This window comes from Apostichopus japonicus, chromosome 16 (genome assembly GCF_037975245.1).
Source record: "Apostichopus japonicus isolate 1M-3 chromosome 16, ASM3797524v1, whole genome shotgun sequence".
NCBI lineage: Eukaryota > Metazoa > Echinodermata > Holothuroidea > Aspidochirotida > Stichopodidae > Apostichopus > Apostichopus japonicus.
The window spans coordinates 38968611-38990883 of NC_092576.1; the positions used below are offsets into that span (position 1 = coordinate 38968611).

The 22273-nt window shown below is 35.2% G+C and overlaps 1 protein-coding gene across 5 annotated transcripts in view; it reads right to left on the reverse strand.

The window, feature by feature from the left end:
* The window catches only part of LOC139982293 (uncharacterized), a 166148-nt gene that overhangs the window by 75051 nt on the left and 68824 nt on the right, over nt 1-22273 (reverse strand). For 4 of the 5 annotated variants that reach the window (XR_011798105.1, XM_071994980.1, XM_071994981.1 and 1 more), the window contains 5 exons: nt 9743-9954; nt 8723-8799; nt 6033-6088; nt 4883-5002; nt 3337-3545 (listed from right to left, as the gene is read on the reverse strand). Coding sequence is in view for 4 of the 5 variants with exons in the window: in XM_071994980.1 (XP_071851081.1) it covers nt 3337-3545; nt 4883-5002; nt 6033-6088; nt 8723-8799; nt 9743-9954 (674 nt within the window). In the remaining variant the exon portion in view is untranslated. The remainder of the gene's footprint in view (nt 1-3336; nt 3546-4882; nt 5003-6032; nt 6089-8722; nt 8800-9742; nt 9955-22273) is intronic. The other variant, XM_071994982.1, reaches the window with a different exon arrangement.

The following is a 22273-nucleotide window of genomic DNA, read 5'->3' on the forward strand; positions in this document are numbered from 1 at the left end:
CATCACCATCACCATCACCATCACCATCACCACCATCATCATCATCATCATCATCACCACCAATCACCATATGATTCCATGATCATCACCATCACAACCAACATCATCACCACAACCACCGTCAATATAACTATCAAAACCATCATCAACACCATCATCCACACAATCACAATCATCAACACAGTATTGGTCACAATCATCATCATCACCACCAACACAACTAGCACCACCATCACCATCAATACTAACATCATCACCATCATCACCATCCTCACCATCATCATAATCATTATCACCATCACCACAATCATCGCCATTCACCATCATTGCCATTACTACCATCACAATCACAATAACAACCACCACCACCATCATTATCACCATCGTCGTTCTGGTCATTTGTGTGACCACCATAACCATAATAAAAACTTTTACCATCGTGATCACCAGCACCATCGCCGTCATCATCATCACCATATGATCCAAAAATCATCATTATATGATTCCACAATCATCATGATTATTAACATCACCATCAACATCACTACCAACATAAACATCATTACCGTCACCATCATCATTACCGTCATCATTATGATCACCAACACCATCACCATCGTTATCACCATCACCATCACCACCGCCACCACCACCACCATCACCATCACCATCACCATCATCATCACCATCATCAACATTATGAGACCATCATCACCAATTTTTCTTATCATATTTCCATCTTTACCACAATATTCATTACAATCACCGTTCCATCATCATCACCACCATTGTGTCCCTTTTGTTTTCCTTTCTTCTTGATCTATTTCTTTCATTGTGTTACGAGGGCCCATTGTAGCCTAACGCTAGTTACTGCTAGTGAGAAACCTAATGTTATTATATAGAAAGTCTTTAAAATTGCCTACGTGATAAATCAGTATTTGAGAAATTAGGTCGGGTTACCGTGTCAGAATGTTATAATACACGATTGTTCTGGTATATTCCTTATGATGACACGCTGGTCTAGGGTTAACGTCGGTTTACGTGGAATCGCGTGTAAGCTGTGCACGGCATCTTTGTGGATTCTCTGGAACGTACGCGAGATATGCAAAGGACTTCCAAGAATAGAGAAACTGGGTCAGGTGTATCGAGAAAGATCTAGATGATTCTTGACATGGCGAATCGTATAAAAGCCCGCCCAGATCGGAGAGTTTCTCAGTTTCTGAACGAATACAAGCGACGACACTTATTATACCATTCTACTATATATCGTCAGTGCTCAACTGCCAGTAGTTTCTGAAGGATTGAGATATCGATAACAAGATTGATTCTACACTTCCATTCAGAAGTTTGAAGAGGACTTTACTGTGATACTACAGTTTTCAGTCGTTATTGCGGAGAAGGTGAAGAATTTCTGTCTCCGTTGAGGAAGTTCGTTACGCCAGGAGTTGGTGGCTATAAAGCTGATTTTGGACTGACTCTGGTAATATTTAGTCGGCGAGAAGTTCGACTTGTGCTTCACTCTATTGTGGCTGGAAGTCCGTCTTCTATTTTGGAGCATCGCCGGAAAGAAGGTGACTGCTGTTTCTGGGATCGCGAGAAACTTCGTCGAGGACCAGTGAACTTCGCGGTACAACGGACCGAGAATCGTCGTCATCAAGGTCGTGGCCGCTGAGGGATATCGCCGTTGGAAAAGACCAGCGTGTTTTAAAGTGTATCCTATCTTGTTAAGTTTGTGAGTAATTTTCTATATATTTGTAATTACCACTTGTTGTTGTTGGTTCGAAATCCATTGTTCAATATAGTTTACGTTCTCATTTAAAATCTCTAGACTTGACAATTTGTCTGTGTTCCTTACGGAAACGAACCCAGGCTTGTGTCTCGTTAAAAATTAGTTATCGAGACCTCTCGCATTCCAACGTAACAATTGCCTTATCTTTTCTATCTTTTTTATCCATGACTTTCCAAAAAGTAAAAGGAAAGAAAAACTGTAAACATATTCTACTTCAAAAAACTGCACACATCACGAAGGCCTACTAACGATTTTAAAACCAGACAGTGTCTAGACGTTTCCATGGCAACCTCGAGGTACTTGTTTGTCAGTAAATTCCAGGTGTTTTTATTAAGGACGCGCCGTCTGTTACATTGAATACAACTTCTTTCATTGTTTTGTTCAATTATTTGATTGACAGGTGTCGAACAAAAGAAAAGGTTTAAACTATTGAAAGTGTCAGTACAGTCAGTGTACATCTTTAGCAAGAAAAATAAATGATGAATTAAGTTCAACAGAATTTTAGGAGAAAATAATGTGTACTGTCTGAGTAGAAAAGAGAAGAAATGGTTAACGTACAGATATATGATATAAATGTGTACAGTATTAGATATATATGACACGGCTAAATTTTGCAACTGGAAATTTGGTAAAAACACAATGTACAGTATATAGAGATTAAGGAAGAGTCATAGGCCTTGTAGGATTGGGAAGGGGAGGGTGTGTGTGGGGGGGGGAGGGGTGGCGGGGGGTAGTGAGCAGAATACTGCAACGTTAGAAACGATCTACAGTAAAATCGTCTTAAGGAAATTGTGTAAGTCGTCCGGCAAATTGTAGGGGGTAGATTAGGGAAGCTTATGTTATCTAACATATAGTATGTGAATGGATGAAGGAAATTACGTTAATTTTTATCACTGTTTGTTTTCTACTTAAACATCACTGTGCATTAGTTATCAGTTAATTCATATATTAATTATGAAGAGAAAGAATCCTGATAAAACTTTGAGCATTTTTCCCCTTTCCTTTATATCTCATTTCATTTTTTGGGGTTAATCTATATGATCGAAGTTTGTACATATTTACTTTGGGTTCCTTTTGGCCAACAAATATATATATATATATATATATATATATATATATATAGTTTTGCAGTAATGATGCCTCATTTATTGATATAATTATATCCTATGTTTATCATTATTATTATTTCAATGAGATATATTATTTTTAAGTGTTAGCTAGGGCCTCATATCTCTTTATTTAAACAAATGTTATTCTTCTGAAGAATTCATAGGTCAAATCTATGTGTTTCTGTCTCATTTTGTCTCTATTTTACTCTCCTATTACTCATATTCCTTACCTGATGACTGTTCTTTCATTGTTAGTTTATTTCTTCATCCAATTTCTTATTCATTTGTTTTGTTTACTTCTACAATTATCTAAACCCATCAATATAAACCTTCAATAATTATTAAATATAATTATGTTAATAATGTCTATCTTGTTCACGTCATTAACATTACTTAGTTATTTTATCAATTATTTACATATTTATTAATTATTCTTACTGCAGTGTCTTTAATCTTTGAGAGTGTTGAACATAGTTTAATATTCCATTAACTTCATGTTTATTCATTTCTCTCCCTTGCTCTGTCTGTATGAACATAACCTCTATTGATGTTATGAATGGTAGAGAGAGACCAGAGTAGAGGATAATGTTCCCATCTTCATCAATCTTACTAAAGGACCAGTTTAGATTCACACAGAATATGGGAATCTGAAGAAAGGAAATTATAAATAGAATTAATTCATCATGTTTGTTTACAGGATAAAGATTAATACAATTATAATTAATTAAGGAATATTAGCTTTGCTTTAGGGTGGGTGAGCATGGAAACTGCTAATATACACATATATTAAATGTAATTTGTGTTTATGGGGTAGAAGGAAATCTGCAAAAAGAAAATTATCCTGATGTTTGTTTACAGTATAAATATTTGAAAATAATAACATTATAATTAATTTAGGAATATTAACTTCATTATTGTTTAAATTCATATTAACCAAATGATAGTTTGTTTATTTTAATCATATTTTGTTATTGTTTTGTTGATTATTTAATAATTAGTAGTTTGAATTTGTTATTAAAAGGGTAATGTTATTTCTAAAGTTTGTTTAATCTTCGTTTAATTTTAGTTTTATTAAGTGACATTTTAGTGTGGGTATTAGAAGGGTGCCTTAGTACGGGGAGGGCGTGGATATGGTTTACCCTCGTGAATGTTATGTTGTTATTGTCAAAGCGTGTGTAAGAGGTGATAGACGTGGTAGGGATAATTAGAGGTGCTTTAAGTATAGGGGAGCATGTAGACCGCTCATACATATTAAATGTTACTTGTGTTTTAATGGGAGGTGGAAGTCGGAAGAAAGGAATATAATAAATATAATTTATTTATAATTAATATAACTATAAATGTATATATAAAATATATAATATTTAATAAATATAAGTTGGACTGTATGCAGGGTTACTGTTTAGTAAATACAAGTTGAGTGACACTTTCATGGCCAAGGGGGGGGGGGGGAGCAATTGGTTTCTATTCTTGTAAATATATTGATTTGTTTATCTTGAAAGTCTTATTTTATTTATTTTACAAAGAAATTGTACCATATTAATGATTGGGAAAGAATGCTTTGTGTTTAATCTTAGTTAATCATAGCCACAAATTCAGTTAGAGGTTTAAACTGTACCCCATGACTGGAGGGCATGGAGTGGAGTGATATGTGTGATTGAGGTTTTAGCTAAAGGTTATATGAAGGTTAATAGTTTACTGTTCAGAGGAAGGTGATTTGTGATATTGACTCATTATTTAAAGACATACAATTAGAGGGAGAAACAGGGATAGATATGAATAGTTGTTATTATTTTTATATTAGTTGAATGTTTATGTTGAGCCTTGATTGTATTCTTTGTTTATAGACAAAATTCGATATTAATCAAGGGTAAACATTTTTAATTATGTTATCTTCCTCCACAATGAGGTGGTCGGGAGAGATTATGTAATATTATATTTCTACAAGTTCCGTACTCACGTGACCCATTGACGGTGTACTTACATTATGACTGGACGCTTTCAGCAGGAGCTCTATGGCTGACCTCTGTACTGACACACTGTCTTTGTTACCGATGGCTACTATTTGTGAGCACAGCTCTGTAATAGTTTGAACGTCATCAGCCTATAAAACAATAGAAACGTTTTAACATTAACAGATGATAAATGATAAGGTATAGAATGATAATTATTGATGAAAATACTATTATATGATCAAGTGCCACTTTACTAGTCATTACAATAATAACTAATATCAATGAAGATTCCTGTTCTGTGTAATGAGGCATGGTGGTTTTAATATGTATGGGCGCACTGTACGGTACATACAGAACTTGTGTAAGGACCCAACTCCTGAAATCCGATAAGTCAAAACACTATCATGCCATATATAGGCATGGTGACCAGTCGTCTTGTACGGGTTGAATAAATTAGTGCAAGTATAAACGATTGATATTTAATCGTACGTTATTGTCCATGGAAGATATTAGAGAAAAAAAGAAAAAAGGTTATACATAAAAGTTTAAGAAAAGAATAAACAGCAAGATACACCGTATTATTTTACCTCCCCTGTTCACAGACCAACTCAGCCCCCCCCCCCCCTCCCACATGCACACAAACACACGCAAACACAACCGATCCAGACAAATTTAATTCAAACAGAACCAAAGTCTAACCAACATAGAATAATAATGAGTTATGAAAAATATATATATGATCAAGACCCACATTACTAATCCTTACTAACTAATATATATGAAGATTCCTGTAGTGTGTGATGAAGCACGATGTATGTAACCTGTATGGGCGCGCTGTACAGTACACACAGAACTTGTGTAAGGACCTAACTCCTGAAATCAGATAAGTCAAAACACTATCATGCCTTATAAAGTCGCCTTGTACGGGATGAATAACTAAGTGCACGTATAAACAATTAATATTTAATAGTACGTCCATGGAAGACTTTAGAAAAAAAAAACAGAAAGGTTATACATAAAAGTTTAAGGAAACAATAAACAGTAAGATGCTCCTTATTTCTACCTCCCTAGTTCACAGACCCCCTTCTCAGCCATCCCCTTCTCCCCATGCACACAAACACACGCAAACACAACCCATCCAGACAAATTTGAATTCAAACAGAACAAAGTTTAGCAAACCTTCTTCCATCGACCGGATTGGAGATCAAGATAGCAGGCATTACTCGGCCACAAAACTGAAAAACAAAATAAAACGAAATCATTCTTTCAATATAGTTACCGTTTCAATTGTACGTAAGTGATAGCGTTGACCACACACTGCACATATTATCAAGGCTAAATACTAAAAAGAGGCGTTCTTTTTATGGGCAATTTGACCATCCAGCCATTGGAGGATGACGACATCGCTGAATCTGAAAACGATTCGGACGATGAAATCCTGATATGGTAAGCACCACTGTATGTATTGTGTATACATGTACTGTAGTAGCGCAATAGGCCTATATGACTCATCGTTACGCTTGACTACCATTGTATTACATAATACATGTAGGTCAAGTACTTTGGAGGGAGGGGGAGGGGTATAAGGGGGGAGGGGTTGGCAACCAGGTAGTAGATATGATTGAGGGGAGGGGAATGAACTGTTTTTTTTAAGTTTGAATAAGAAATTTCAAAAGTCAAAGCAATTTGTTTCCCTTTTTTGTGTATTGTTTGTACACATTTTGTAATTATTTGCATACTAATTAGCCTTTTATTAGACCCTTGCTCCAGTTACAGCAACAACTGAGGTGCCAAATATGATGTGGATGAACAACAGCCTATACTTATCACTCCAGAAGAGCCCCTGACCAGCATGGAGAACATAACTTTGATATGTAACCCTAAATTTGGTAGCCTGTAAAATAAATAATTTATTCGCGAATGAAAATTTAACAAATCATCAAAAAATCAGTCATATTCCTCGTATTCAAACATCAAATTATATTTTGCTTATAAAATAACATGTCTTGAACTCATCAAACTATCAAAAGTCCAGCAGATTTCATCGAAATAATTTCAAATGGGCAAAGGAAAGTACAGTGTATGTATCATAACCTCATTTGCATATTTACATATCCAATTAGCTCAACTATAAAAAAAAAATTATAAGAATTAAAACCTCATTTCAATACCAATCTGTCAATACTTGGGTCCCTATTTACAAAATGAACAGATTTTAAGTAATTACAATGTGTAAATATTTTCCCCATTGAACAATGATATTACGTGGAAATAGGGACATAAGGAGTTAAAGTACATTTATTAACTTAACCGAAGCTATGTATTTAAGACTCTCGATAAATTAAAACTAAGCTACCTATTTTTTTTTTTTTTAAATAGATTTGATATAAATTTAACCATTTTTACCTGCAGGATTTTTATATAGGATCACACTGGCCTACCATCACTATGACATTCGCTGAACATTCCCTCACAGCAATAAACTAAACTAATCTTACATTGTAACAAAATGGAATTGTTTTCAAATATTCTAAATAAAATATGATGTATCAGCATTGTTGCCGTAAAGCTAAATAATTAGTTACAAAATGAAAGAAAAGATCCAATATTAGCTGAATGGCAGTAAATATTTATTTGCTATTTTAAACTTGGATTTTGCTTGTTTGCTTATTGTTTCCAGTCTAGTATATTACTGACGTAGATGGTGGAATATCACTAATTATGATGTCAATTATATCATCTCACAAACCCTGTTTAATTGTTGCATTCCCACAATATTATCACTATCACTAGTAGCGTCATAGTAGTCATCTCATTAATAATAACATTCATGTACACCCATTCTGTTATTTATATACTTATGGTGTAAGTCTGTCATACCTTGAATCAACGTCTGATATTAGGGAGTTTGTTTGAACAATGCAATACAAATACATCAATTTGTAATGTTTTATCAACAACATATGATCGCCACAGCACAGTAGAGTAGTTTAATATCATTGTGGTATAACAAACTGTGTTTGTTACATTACACAGTCTGTAATGTAACCAGTATACATGATATTGTAACATACTGTAGTGTTAGCCATACCTTGTATAGTAACATACTGTAGCATTAGCCATACCTTGTAATGTAACATACTGTGATGTTAGCCATATCTTGTATTGTAACATACTGTAGTGTTAGCCAGGCCTTGTATTGTAACATACTGTAGTGTTAGCCATACCTTGTATTGTAACATACTGTAGTGTTAGCCATACCTTGTAATGTAACATACTGTAGTGTAAGCAATACCTTTTATTGTAACATAGTGTAGTGTTAGCCATACCTTGTAACGTAACATACTGTGATGTTAGCCATACCTTGTATTGTAACATACTGTAGTGTTAGCCATACCTTGTATTGTAACATACTGTAGTGTTAGCCATACCTTGTATTGTAACATACTGTAGTGTTAGCCATACCTTGTATTGTAACATACTGTAGTGTTAGCCATACCTTGTATTGTAACATACTGTACTGTAGTGTACCTTTTTATTGTAACATAGTGTAGTGTTAGCCATACCTTGTATTGTAACAAACTGTAGTGTTAGCCATACCTTGTATTGTAACACACTGTCGTGTTATCCATACCTTGTATTGTAACATATTGTAGTGTTAGCCATACCTTGTACATTCTGTAACATACTGTAGTGTCAGCCATACCTTGTATTGTAACACACTGTAGTGTTAGCCATACCTTGTATTGTAACATATTGTAGTTTTAGCCATACCTTCACCTTGTATTGCAACATACTGTAGTGTTAGCCAGACCTTGTATTGTAACATATTGTAGTGTTAGCCATACCTTTTACACACATAACCATACCTTGTACATTCCGTCTTTTTAATTTTTCTGGGATTTTCTCTGGTCTGATTGATGTAGGTAGTGTGCAGTTAAGAAACCTGTGATATAAAAATAAATATATCAAATGATCGCGTGTTTCTCGTTAAATACTAACAAACAGCTGACCTTATTATAGCCAGGTAACCTACTGAAAAACAGGGAATACCTCATTAATTGTATCAACAAAATGCAAATATTTGCAATTAAGATAACAGAGTTGTATTGAATATACCAACGTATAAAATTCAAAATTATAATTACTTTATTTAAATGCTTGCACGGAATGGCACCTTCTTACCTGTCTGAGTTGATCACACCTCGAGTACCGAAACGTACCTTTCGCCCTAAGCCTACTATACTCCTGTTCTACCCAGCACGAATAACAAGAAGGATTTTTCATCTTGTAATTGCCTTTAAAGGTTGTTGGGAAATGTAATGTATGTAATGTGTAAAGAAAAAAAGAAACAACCAGTTGTCTATATTTCTCTTATTTTCACTCATATTTGGTCTAATTTATGCCATGATTTGAATTGAAAATAGGCGTGGTTTGTCATAATATATATTTCGCGATATCTGTTCGAAAAATTTACTGCACTTCACTCATACCTATCTCTATTCTAAAATACACTCTCAAATCAGCCTAGCTTACAAAACATTTTGCGGAAATCCAAGCATTGTTATACAAGGACAATCTCGTATCGCAACAGTCTTACTGGAAGTTCAATCCCCCCCCCCCCCCGGCCGCGATAAAAAATATTTACAAAATAATGCTTTATAAACAAGTTTATCTTATTGATTGCATTCAGATGACCTTAAACTTCCAATTTACCCAGCCAAACCAACCTGTTCCTGTATGACGGCATCTTTGATGCTATTTGTTGTCTATTACCTTTTGTCGGTTCCTTTGAATACAGGATTAAATAATTGAATAATTTATTAAATCTTTTGTAATTATAAAAACTTTCTTCTACTCATATTCATTCTATCTTGTAAGTTACTCACCAAAGTTTCCTGAATTTCTCAGACGGCAGTACATAGTTCAATAATCCTACAATATCTTCCTCTGTAAGTTCTGATTTGTAGTTAATGTCTGCATTCACGCATAACTTTACCAGTGATGAGAGGCTTGGTAGAGCAATACCAGACGGGAGGATGATGGTATTGTTGTCAACCTTACTGAAGGACCACTGCAGCTGTAGTCCAGATATTGGTATCTGAAGAAAGATTAATAAAATAATAAAATGTAGTTTAGCGGCATGAGCTCATTGACAGTAAATATTATTGAACGTACAGTTTACGCTATTAACAGAATAAAATTGATATAAATTCAAACAAAAGCAATACTAATGCCCCGGTCCCTCTCCAAAATGAAAACGAAGAATTATTTTTGAAAAATAAAACTGCAAAATGACAAATAAATAAATGAACAATATGAAAAACAGAGTTGAACTCACTACCGATGTGTGTAGTTACCGCGAGTACGTAGGCTAGTTAAATTTGGTTCCGACTATAAGGAAAACAAAATGCTTTCCCCATTAAAATATAGCAATAGCCTCGAGTATAAATTTATACAAGTGATTGCAGATCTCGAGTTAAATAATTTAGGCTAAGGTATTGTCAATCTGCCCTTTAACCACCACTCCCCCCATCCTCACCCCTCTTCCGCCCTACCAGATAGACTAACTCGACAGAACACCACATGTGCCAGTTGGGTGATAACAATATACATGATAGTAAAACCCATTCGCTATACCTAACAACTGGTATCAATGATTTGTAGCAAGTAAATTTAAACAGGCGCTTTAACATTTTCTTCATCAAAGCTTGGTCTTCAAACACAAACTTATTTGTACCAGTCTTGAAAATAACATGCTAAGAAATAAATTACAAAATTGTAAAAAAAACAAACAAGAGCATCAATGATGCAGTATCTCAATACTGGAAGTTTTAATTTTGATTCCTAATTTCAAATCTTTGCTCTGTCTCTACAATTATCAATATCAATCATGGTACAACAAATATATAACTTGCATTTTTGCTACTTTGCCATGAATAGTCTCTGCAGGTTACACTTTATCCTGCTAGTCTTGCCTTTAGCGCTTATTGCCTGTTAGTCGAAAGAACGACGTTGCAAGGTTTAGTAATGTCATAGAATATTTAAGAACTTGTTTTTCATGTGGTATCCTTCATCTTAGGTCAGTCTCTGTTGGACTTTTTGGTCATATAGTTTGATGTCAATGACAACAGCCAAATTAGAAGAGGCAAACAACTCGACCATATTCTTGATGCCTGCCTTGAGAGCTAGGCCTATTGACCTACTGTATGTTAATGTAGACTGTAGTGGTGACTACCATCAAAACTGTGTCCACTTCTAGATATCAAAACAACCCACGTTTTTCCATCTCAATTTTTCGGACATGAAGATTTCATGGATTTATGACTTGGAAAAAATAATGTAAAAGAAGATTACAAGTTTTTATATGCAAGTGATGGGTGGCCTCCTCTTCCCCTAATAGCCACCTCAGTTCCTCTCCATTTTGTTATTTTATTTTAATTCTTTGTACATTTGATGTCAAACATTACAGGTTCAAAAGAAAGCTAAACATACTTCTTATAACCTTATACATCTTAGGCCTATATCCTTATAAATAAAACATAACCTTATACAATTTTTATTGTCTTATCAAAGTTGTGATGCTATGGCCGGCTCCTCTTTTATACGTACCCATCAAACAAACTTACCCTGGTCCTTCCTAGGAAAAGCTGTCTGAACACCAGTACAATGCTAATGTGGCTATCACTGAAAGCCTAATAGGCCTAGTGGCCTATATATATATGGGTCATTCCATATCAAATCACCAGATTTTGGGGTATGTTGTAGTTCGACATTTTTGAAAAATTCCCAAATTTATTGCATGAGTGGACCACCATAAAATAAGCATATTCTGAAAATTTCAGTTGCATTGCTTTACAATTGGCCGATTTAAAATTCTTTGAAATTCCACAATTTGTCGCCACCATGGCAATTTGGCATTTTCTTGACTTTTGAGGTCCCATTTCTCAGCAATTACACATTCTACTACCTTTCTATTACAGATGCCTATAGAGTCTAACCCATAGAACAGGAAAATAAAAAATTAGGCTACAAAAATATTGTCTTGTGGAGTTAGGTCAACTTAAAAGTGTCAAAATATTTAATTTTTGTACTTTTCACTAAAAAATGTGCTATTTTTAGTGATGAATTGCTCCTAAACCATTGCCAAGGCAAAACACCCTCCTGAAATTTTTTGTACAAACAGGGTGGTACTATATCTCTTCCAGAAAAAATTATCATTTTTTTTTAATTTGACGCGTTTTGAGTTATTGGCCGTCAAAAACGACCTCTTTTGTACATCGGAGCAACTTAACAACTTCATAAATTAATATTGAGAACAGCTAGAACCCTGAAATTTCTTAATGTGTAAGAACTTTATACTTATTAATAAAGTATAAACCCTGACACCTCTAACATGGTTACTTTGGTAAAAAATTGGCATCAAAACCCCTACCTCATGCTGAATCGCAGCATGAAATAGCAACTTTAGAGTTGCACAACTTGCAAACATAGTCTAGGAAAGCATTGTAATCATTATTTTGTAATATTTGTACTAGACATAATAACCTCTGAAAGAATCAAGTACCCTGAAGCAATGGTTTAGGAGCAATTCATCACTAAAAATAGCACATTTTTTAGTGAAAAGTACAAAAATCAAATATTTTGACACTTTTAAGTTGACCTAACTCCACAAGAAAATATTTTTGTAGCCTAATTTTTTTATTTTCCTGTTCTATGGGATAGACTCTTTAGGCATCTGTATTAGAAAGGTAGTAGAATGTTCAATTGCTGCGAAATGAGACCTCAAAAGTCAAGAAAATGCCAAAATGCCATGGTGGCGACAAATTGTGGAATTTCAAAGTGTGATAAATCGGCCAATTGTAAAGCAATGCAACTGAAATTTTCAGAATATGCTTATTTTATGGTGGTCCAATCATACAATAAATTTGGGGATTTTTGGAAAGGGTGCAGCAACAGCCATCCGTGATTTGACACGGAATGACCCATATATATATATTTTTTTTTAAATTGCACTAGGCCTACAGTAAATAGCCTTCAGAAATACAAGAATGTGTATACGTAATTATACAAAATACATGAAGGGCAATCAAACAAACTTATCATGGCCCTTGCTCTGAAAAGCTACCTGAACACCATTATAGTGTTCAACCGATTATGCATAACAGAAAATACCGATTACTGATTATTTTTTTATAATCGTACCGATTCCGATTATTTGAAAATGAGAAAATATCCCGTTTATACGAAATCGGCAATAAAGTTTGACAGAAACAATTATTGTTGTGATTTTCCCCAGTTTCCTTTTGCTTCGTTGTTATACAAGGCTCTAAGGTACCATTTTGTATGTACCAAATTACCTCTGGAGTTTCTCGGAAAGAAATTTTTTTTTTTTTAATTTCCAAAATACGGAGATATGACATCCTACCTAGTCAGCACTGTGCTAAGCGAATGGCCTAACCACCTCGACGTAAATGTCACCTGTTAATGGCTTGAAATGGGCTACGAATAGTTACTCAAAATATCCATCTCAAAAAGTATCTCAGACAAACCATCCATCTGCAATCTTTACCAAAGTGTAAATTTTAATGACATATTGCCTTCATTCCGACAATATTTTGTACTTATTTTCAGTATTATACCGTTTATGAACAAATAGAAATGTTACGAACTTGAAGTTAAACATACCTATTCGTTACCTATATAACTCCATTCAGGTTCAATTAGAATGTGTAAGCTTAGGCCAATCAAACTGAAAAGCAAATTGTACCATCGTAACTTGTTTAAAATTACTCTAAAATGTAATACCAGATTGATGTAAAGAAATAATAACAACTAGAAACTACTCCAATATAAAATATAACATTCCCTCTATAAGACATATCACTTACATTACCTTCCAAACAAATGCCGATTTCCAGCAAATTGAAAGTTGTAAACTAAGCTACGCAATTTTTTTTTTTTTTTTTGCAAACCGATGGTTAGGCTACATTTCCCATTGACTTAGTGTGGTTGTTAGGCTAACATGTGGTCGAAGATTGCAGTTTCCGTGGATATTTTTAGTTTTTATTTGCGACACAACTAGAGCGAATAAACAGATGTCAAGTTTAGATTTCCATGCAGTTGATTTAGTGTGAAGTAAGGCTACTATGTGGTCGGAGATTTGTGAGGATTTTAGGTTATTTTCGCTGGTACTGCAGGCCGTAATTTACCACGGGAAGTTCCCGGTGATTGTGCGCGACCCTCTCGCACTGCTTCAAATTTTGATGCGGGGTGAGAAAACTGCGCGATTCGCGATGCAACTGCAATTCCTAGCTAAAGCAAACGCATTTCACAATTAATTTGACACAGACACCTGATATAAAGAGGGCGATTTTTTTATATTTCATTTTTCTTTTTCGCACTCGTAATTGTGCTTTAGGAGGGCTTTTTAGCACTTGCGAGGGCGAATCGCCCGTTGCCCCCGCTTATTTCCTACCCTGTCCAGCACATTCCTGAATTCGCGAAATTGCTATTGCTGCTATGCTTACTGTGCCAAGAAATATGCAGCCAATAACCACGAAGGAAGCAAAATCGGCGACCCTGGCAGCCTAATTTGATGAAAGTATACACTGTGAAAGACGTATAGGGGGTGCCTTTTTTTAATATTTCGTAGTAAAACAACAAACCTAATTCATCAGTTGATATTTTCAACTTCCATATGTTTTTGAATAATGATATTTTCACCTTCCATATGTTTTTGAATAATCGGTATGACATAACTGGTATTCCACGTAATTTTTACCGATACCGATTATGTACCGATTATGCAATATTCGTACCGATTCCGATTCCGATTAGGTTAATCGGTTGAACACTACACCAGTACTATCCTTAAATGGATGTTACGTAGAATTCAGCAGTACAGAATGTAATTAGCATGCAATACACTAACACCTCGCGTACCTAACTACAGAACAGAAAATTGTTCGCGAGGGTAGCCATTTTCGTATATCTAACATGTAGCTGTTATGAGTCATAGCCAATCTGCTACAAAACAGACTTGGGGGCGGGGCTTAATCATCAAAAACGGACCTTTTTACTAAAAGTAGGGGCGGCAGCTCAGTGTTGTTTTAAGAAAGAAAAATCATTTAAACATCAAATAAAGCAAATAAAAGCCATTAAATGTCATATACATGTAGTAAAATTCTTATTAATACCTACCTGTAAACAACAAATGGAAGTTTAAAATTTTAATAAAATATATAATACATAGGACCCTATCTTAGACGATACCACTGTTGAAAGACAGTTCTATTCTATTCTCTTTCATAAAACATAAGTTTTGGAGCGTGTGCAAACAGGTCTGACAAAGTGTGTTTTCAGTCCAAATTGGCCCGATTTGGACATAAATCGGTGAAAAAGTCACAGAATGAGATACAATTCTGGAATAAAAAATAGTAACTTTTGTTGGTCTATATGATATATTCTTGCTCTGGAAATTCCAGAGAAAAAGAACTTTGTTTGAAGACGCTGAAAAATATTTAAGAGAAGAGAAAGTCCCACTTACTGTTACAATATCTCTATACATGTAATGTATTGAGATAAAAATGTATTTGTGAAAGTTACACTATCACGTCTGTACACTCTCGTTCATCACACTAGTATAATTGCGGTTGTAAGGACTAAATCTACATCATGTAACCGCACGAAAGTACGTTCCTTCACGACACAGCTCATTGTTTATAGCATTTAAACTGTATTTTCTTTTAATTCTCTGAATCTACTCATTTGTACCACTCTTGCATGCTGATATAGTAAAGGGTAAGTGAGAAAATATGATGTTGATAGTACCTGACAAGCCTAGTTGCCAAAAAATTAAAGTTTCTATTATCCCCCAACCCCACCGTGTTCGATCCCTTATCTGTACTGTTTACAACGCCTCGGCCTGCATACAATAAGGACGAATTCTTGCCCTCCCGACACATATATGCAGTAAACACGACCGACACACGCCCGTGTATATACCGCTACAAAGCGACGTCACGTAAACTCTATTTCATACAATGATTGTGCAACACATTCCACGCCTATGAATTTTTCTACGCAATGTTTGTTGTAGGCTAATTCTTTGTTGTGTCTACTCTAGAGCAGTAATTCAGCTGAGCCTATACTACATCACGTTACAGCATTATCCACCACCCACCCCCCTCCTTCTGCCCGAAAAAAAATTACATAACAAACAAACAATAACTGTAACGGCTGGGAGATATCTATACCTGATAGGAAAACCCATTCGCTACACCTAACAGCTGATATTAATGGTTTATAACATGTAAACAGTTGTTTGTTTTAATTCTCTTTATATCTTTCTGGGTGAACAGTACGAGTCTACACTCATCTGTAACAGTCTTGCATGAGAAAATCGTAAGAGATAAGTTAGAAAATAGTGTGTTGACATTACATAATAGTTGCAAAAATGAAAGTTTCTATGATTTTTCCCGTTCTCGTTCCCTACTCTGTACACTCATCGATCATCACATTAGCATTAGCGTGGTTAGTCAGGCCTCAACCTACACACAGTAATTGCAAGAACAACTTTTCGTCCCGACAGATGCAGAGCAAATACAACCGACACACGCCCGTGTGAACCGCTTACAAGCTACCGCCACGTAAACTCTAGTCAGGCGCTAGTTTTATATTATATTATTTAGTTTTTGATTACGTAAAACAAATTATAAGCATTTGATATTGTCTCAAAAATGTTTGTGGTAGGCCCATTCTTTGTAGTGTCTAAAGTAGTAGCCTATTTTGCAGCTGCAAATGTTACAGTATCATAACTGCTACAGTAAATATATTTACTAAAAGTGAGCGACATTATCGTAATCCATGTACAGTACTAGGCCTACTACCACTCTCAATGTGACCGCACAACCAAATATATTATCACTACGGCAGTACCAAGGCTAACTCGGCCATCGCAATGTCTGATTGGATTTAGGGCCTAGTGATATGTTACTCGGTCTCTATACGTAAGGATTTGTGCGAATCAATAACTATTCTAAAACAGTTATATTCTTTAACACACGCCATTTAAATTGGCATACAGCCATGCTTAACGGCGAGTGGTAAAGTCCTAGCCTATCTTGACAGAAACAAACAAACCTATTACGAGTACTACCGACTACATCTAAGGCCTAACTATCAAGAATTGGTCTACATAATTTGCAGAACTGTAATTAAACTTACCTTGAAAGCAAGATTGTTTTAGTAGGATTATATCCTAAAGCGGTGATAAACGTATAGGCCTAGGCCTAGTAGACTTGACATATCCTAACTGCATATACATTCCAAATAAAAGCTTCGTTTTCAATACAGCCAAAACACCGTTGTATTGTAATAGTCGATGCGCCTGCATTGACGCGGCAGGCTGAATGGGCCCGTCATTGAAGGTAGCAGCCACTAACAGCAGACACTAACAGCACCCACTAGGAGAAAAAGGACAGTAAGACATGACACAGTGCTACAACTGCGGTTGTGTGTGTGTTTGTTATCACTGACGCTGCGGTGGTGTGTGTTGTTCAATTAGTGCATAAATAGGAAAGGTGTTTTTTTTTTCTTTCAAAATCGATTAATTTTAGTTATGGAGCCTATTTAGATGTCCGGTTAACACTTCATTAAAGTAAAAAGGTTTTACCGATAGTAGAGATATACCACGTGAAAGAAGAACCTTTCTACTTTAATGTGGTGCTAGCTAGACATCTCAATAGGCTCTGTGACTAAAATTAATCGATTTTGAAGAAGAAAAATATAATCATTACACATTAAGTTTATACAGCGCGTTTAGAGAGGGGTCCGTATCGGTGTTAAAACTTTAAGGCCACTTTGGTCAAGAAATCGGTTTTGTTACCAATAGTAGAGGTATATCACGTTAAAGACGGCGGACTTGTTTCTTTAATGTGGTGCTAACCGGACCTCTTAACTAGGTCGATAACTTAAATTAATCGACTTTGAAATAAAAATAATACGTTTAGATCATAACACATTACCGCTCGTTTCGAGCTAATTTTCCCATTTGTATAATAAATAATAAATACCATATATTAAAGTGCTGTTATCATGAAATAAAACATGCTCAAGAGCACTGTACAAAAGAACCAATACCTTGAATATAAGTTACCAAACTTAAGAAAACCTTAAAGTAATAACAACAGCAATAAAAGTAGAAGTAAAACATGCTCAAGAGCACTGTACAAAAGAACCAAATCTTGGAATATAAAATTACCAAACATAAGAAAACCTAAAAGTAATAACAACAGCAGTAAAAGTAGAAGTAAAACATGCTCAAGAGGACTGCACAAAAGAACCAAAACCTGGAATATAAAATACCAAACTTAAGAAAACCTAAAAGTAATAACAACAGCAGTAAAAGTAAAACCTTATAAAAGACAGGGTAATAAACCACAAAAAATAAAATAAAAAATATAAATATACATAAATATGGGCACAGTAAAGTGAATAAAACAAAGAAAAGTGAATAAGATTAATGCCCATACTCGAGCCTAAAAAGATACGTTTTCAAGTGCTTCTTAAAAGTGTCAATATGTGTGATATTTCTTAAGTGATGGGGAAGAGAATTCCAGAGTTTGTATCATTTTCCTGTTAGGATCGTACGGTTTGTAGCCATCGATTTTTAATCAATCAAAGTGTTACTGACTGTTTTTTACCACGTGTAAGAGGAATAACTTATCTTTGACTGTCGCATATTTTCACAAATTCACTGTGTGAGGATGTAGTAGACAGAAATAACAACAGATTTTGTGTTTCACCAATGGTCTGGTGGCACCATGTATTTAAACATGAAATTAGATATAACCGGTAAAATCAACAGGGCAGTGGGTAAGACTCAAGAGAAACCCCCTGACACACTGCAGAGAGAAGAAATAAGTAAAAGTGAAAAATAGGAAAAATGACTATACAGTATATACGCAATCTAGAGGTAAAATATTAACGTCACCTAAAACCAAGGCCAAAAAGGTGTACATGCACGGACATCGTTATGACATCTTTAACTTAACTAGCAGTGGTATTAATCCAACGTATAACAATACATAGTAGAAGGAGCTGCGACCATTACGTCCCTGACACGTCTGTCAATAACAACAACTTAATACTAAACAAAAGGGTATTGTCCATATACGGCTTAACTACCAAACATATATACTGCTTTAAGTTATAACATTTTAGTAAAACAATACTAACTCGGATAGTGCATGGCGAAATTAATACGAACCATTGAATTTGGTCAAAGGGAAGGAAAATATCTTAACTATTATGCATACTATCACTTTAAGACTATAACTGTACTATCCCTTTAAGTGGGTAGTCATGACCTTAAATATGATAAGAGAAAATATCTCTTAAGTCTTAATGGTTAAAAGTAAAATAAAGAGAAAGAATACTGATAATATAGGAAAAGCACTTAGAAATATAGATGTACATGGTGAGGCTATGCTGTTATGTTACGTTAGGTAACTACACGTTATGAACCTCATTCTTGTATACATACTCATTACTATAAATTTAACGTTACATGGGCGCCGCCATCTTAGCTGAAACAGAGGGCGCTCTCCCAGAACATAATCTCAACCTCGTGTATGTGAGCCTCTTACGTAACTGGCTCCTAGAATTATCTCTATAATCTCTATAATACATTCCTTTAAAATATGAATGTGAAATCAACCCTTAAGTAAAACCTGTAGATTATTTATAAAGATACATCTTCAATAAAACGAGTTAAATATAAGTATATGTAACCCACGGTGTGTCTACTCAACATAACGTTAGAAGAGGGCTTCCCTATCCTGGCATAATCTGTACCGTAGGATAGCGTACCCTAGCCAAGCCTTACCGATACGAAAATGGTCGATAATATTAAGTAAAATATACGATCACTGAATAACTCCAGTGCTACAAGAACTTAACAGGCTAAAGAAAGATATATTTACCTCTAAGTGTCAACAATGTGATTGTCCAAGTGCATCACATGCTCAATTATTACTTAGAACTAAAACTTTCGATAAACTATTCGTGCTTGTTGATTCGTCTTGAAATATATAGTGTGCACGCTAACTGAGCTATTCCCAGCTGGCTATATTGCGTAACACACAAGGACCCTTTGTTCGAGCCGGAAATGACTCATGGCTACTTGCCATGGAACGCACAGATTCCCTCACAACTGTTTAGACATTTGAAGAAAAAAAATTGGTATAAAAAATGCCGCAATTTACGCCTTCTTCCACAAGTTTTGGTAGGATCACAAGATTCAGTTGAATATGGATGCAGAAATCGTCCACCATTAAATTCCAGAGTTATATCACATGAAAGAGCAACATCTCATCTCTCTTATGGTGCCATTTTTGGCATTTTACAGTATGCATAGCGTTACTTATTATTGCATTAAAACAGGTAAGAAAAAGTGACAGTTTTGTTATTGTCCGCTAATTTAGGCTGCACTTTGTGGCTGCTGGGGATCCACTTTTTCCGACACAGCGTACCCAGCGCTCGTCACAGTGTACAAACATCAGTGGCCAACGGCGTGTAACGTTGATGTATACACTTTTTGCTGCTGTTAGTGGCTGCTCTTAATGGCTGCTACGTTCAAACAGGTGCTGAATGGCTGAATTACCAACACATGCGTACATTACTGTAGTAGTTGCTATGCTTAAATTGAACATGTGTTATATATAAGCTGTGAATGGTCTACTGACGGGTGATAAGGTTATCGAAACTCTCCCGAGTTAACCTTTTGAGAACCAAATATTTATGAATAATGTAATATTGAATTAAGATAATCATTGAGAAACGTAACCTACGAATGCTGCTGACAGGAAGAAACGTCTACTAGAGATGAAAGCCAAATACTGTGTAGCCGATCCGATCAATTCAACATAAATAACAGTGTTTGGATCGAGGACACAGTTAATATGTTGTGGGGGAGCACTCTCAAAATATGTCTTAGAGATTGACCGGGAAATGTTAATATTCTAAACTAGATAGTGTGCGTCTCTGTTCGTTTAATAATTCATTGCTTAACTTACAGACTCAGATAACAGAAAGAGGTCAATCTAACCATGGTAGCAATTGAACAGAGCAAATACCTTAACAATTGTGTTTCGTTTACATTAGATTCATGACATTAATGAAATAGTACCTTTAGTTCTATTTGACATTTAAAGTGCCCTGTTTTTTAGAGTGCCATTTCTGTTATGTAAACTGCTTCACTTTTTTTTAAATATGATAACAGAAACTTCAATGAATAATTGTCCGCTTTAGTGCATCAATAGTTGTCGGAACGTTTTTATGTAGTGTGGTTAGCCACAAATCCCACTGAACCTTGAATGTTGTGCACTCCTTACCCCCCCCCCCTCCATCCTCACCTGTGGATGCTTTTTGAATCACTGGAAGGAAGAGGAAACTGGTTGCATCGGAGTAATATGTGACTTACCATACCAGGAAAGTCTACTTGAACAGTTGTGTTCGTCAATAATGATTTCAGAAAGAAATGGAGTACGTGTTTGTATACCGCCCTCCTTAAATGACAAGTTAGCTACGTAACACGAATGACTAAGCATATTACCTGCTTACTACAAATTACTTACGATTCGTCGATGAGAGAATACTGAGGTTCACTTATTTGTACATTTAGTAAGTTCAATATAGAAATTACAATGAGTATGAATACAAACAAAACTCGGTGAGCATAATACGTAAATACAACAGTACAACAAAAGTGACAGAAACAAACAAAGGAGACAATACCAATAGAAAACAGAAAGAGAGAAAAGTAAGCAGCCTGTAATTATAAAGAGTTATTACTAAGCAGTCTTTACCAAAGTTTTCGACATTTGATATGAGAGCAGCAGAGTTTTATACTGCAGTACGTTTATAGCGTGTGTTGTGCTGAGAGGGCATAAGCCTATTTAAGGGTACATAGACAGCGTTGCGCGGGAACGACTACATATTTAGAGTACGTAGCACAATGGAAATTTCAAAAAAAAAATATATGATAAATATAATTGGAATGGAGTCATGTACTGGGTTAAGCATAAAAACAACAGCGTGATAGCCATAAATGTCAAAGAAAGTAGGAGTTTTTAAATTGGCAAAGAGCAGTAACGAATGACGATGAAACAGTGTTTATGTAAATTAGACGAATGACTCTTTTCTGTTAGACGAATAAAGGTTAACTCTTACTGCGTTATTATGGGCCTATCAATTTTCGAGGCATAATATCAGTATGATTTGTGCGAGTTAATAACACAATTACGGAGACGAAAGAAACAGCCTTGCATAGATATCTGAATGCAGGCAAATGGATTATCAATGAATTGAATTGGACGGGTAACATGTAATTCAGTCATAAATTACTTATAGTGAAA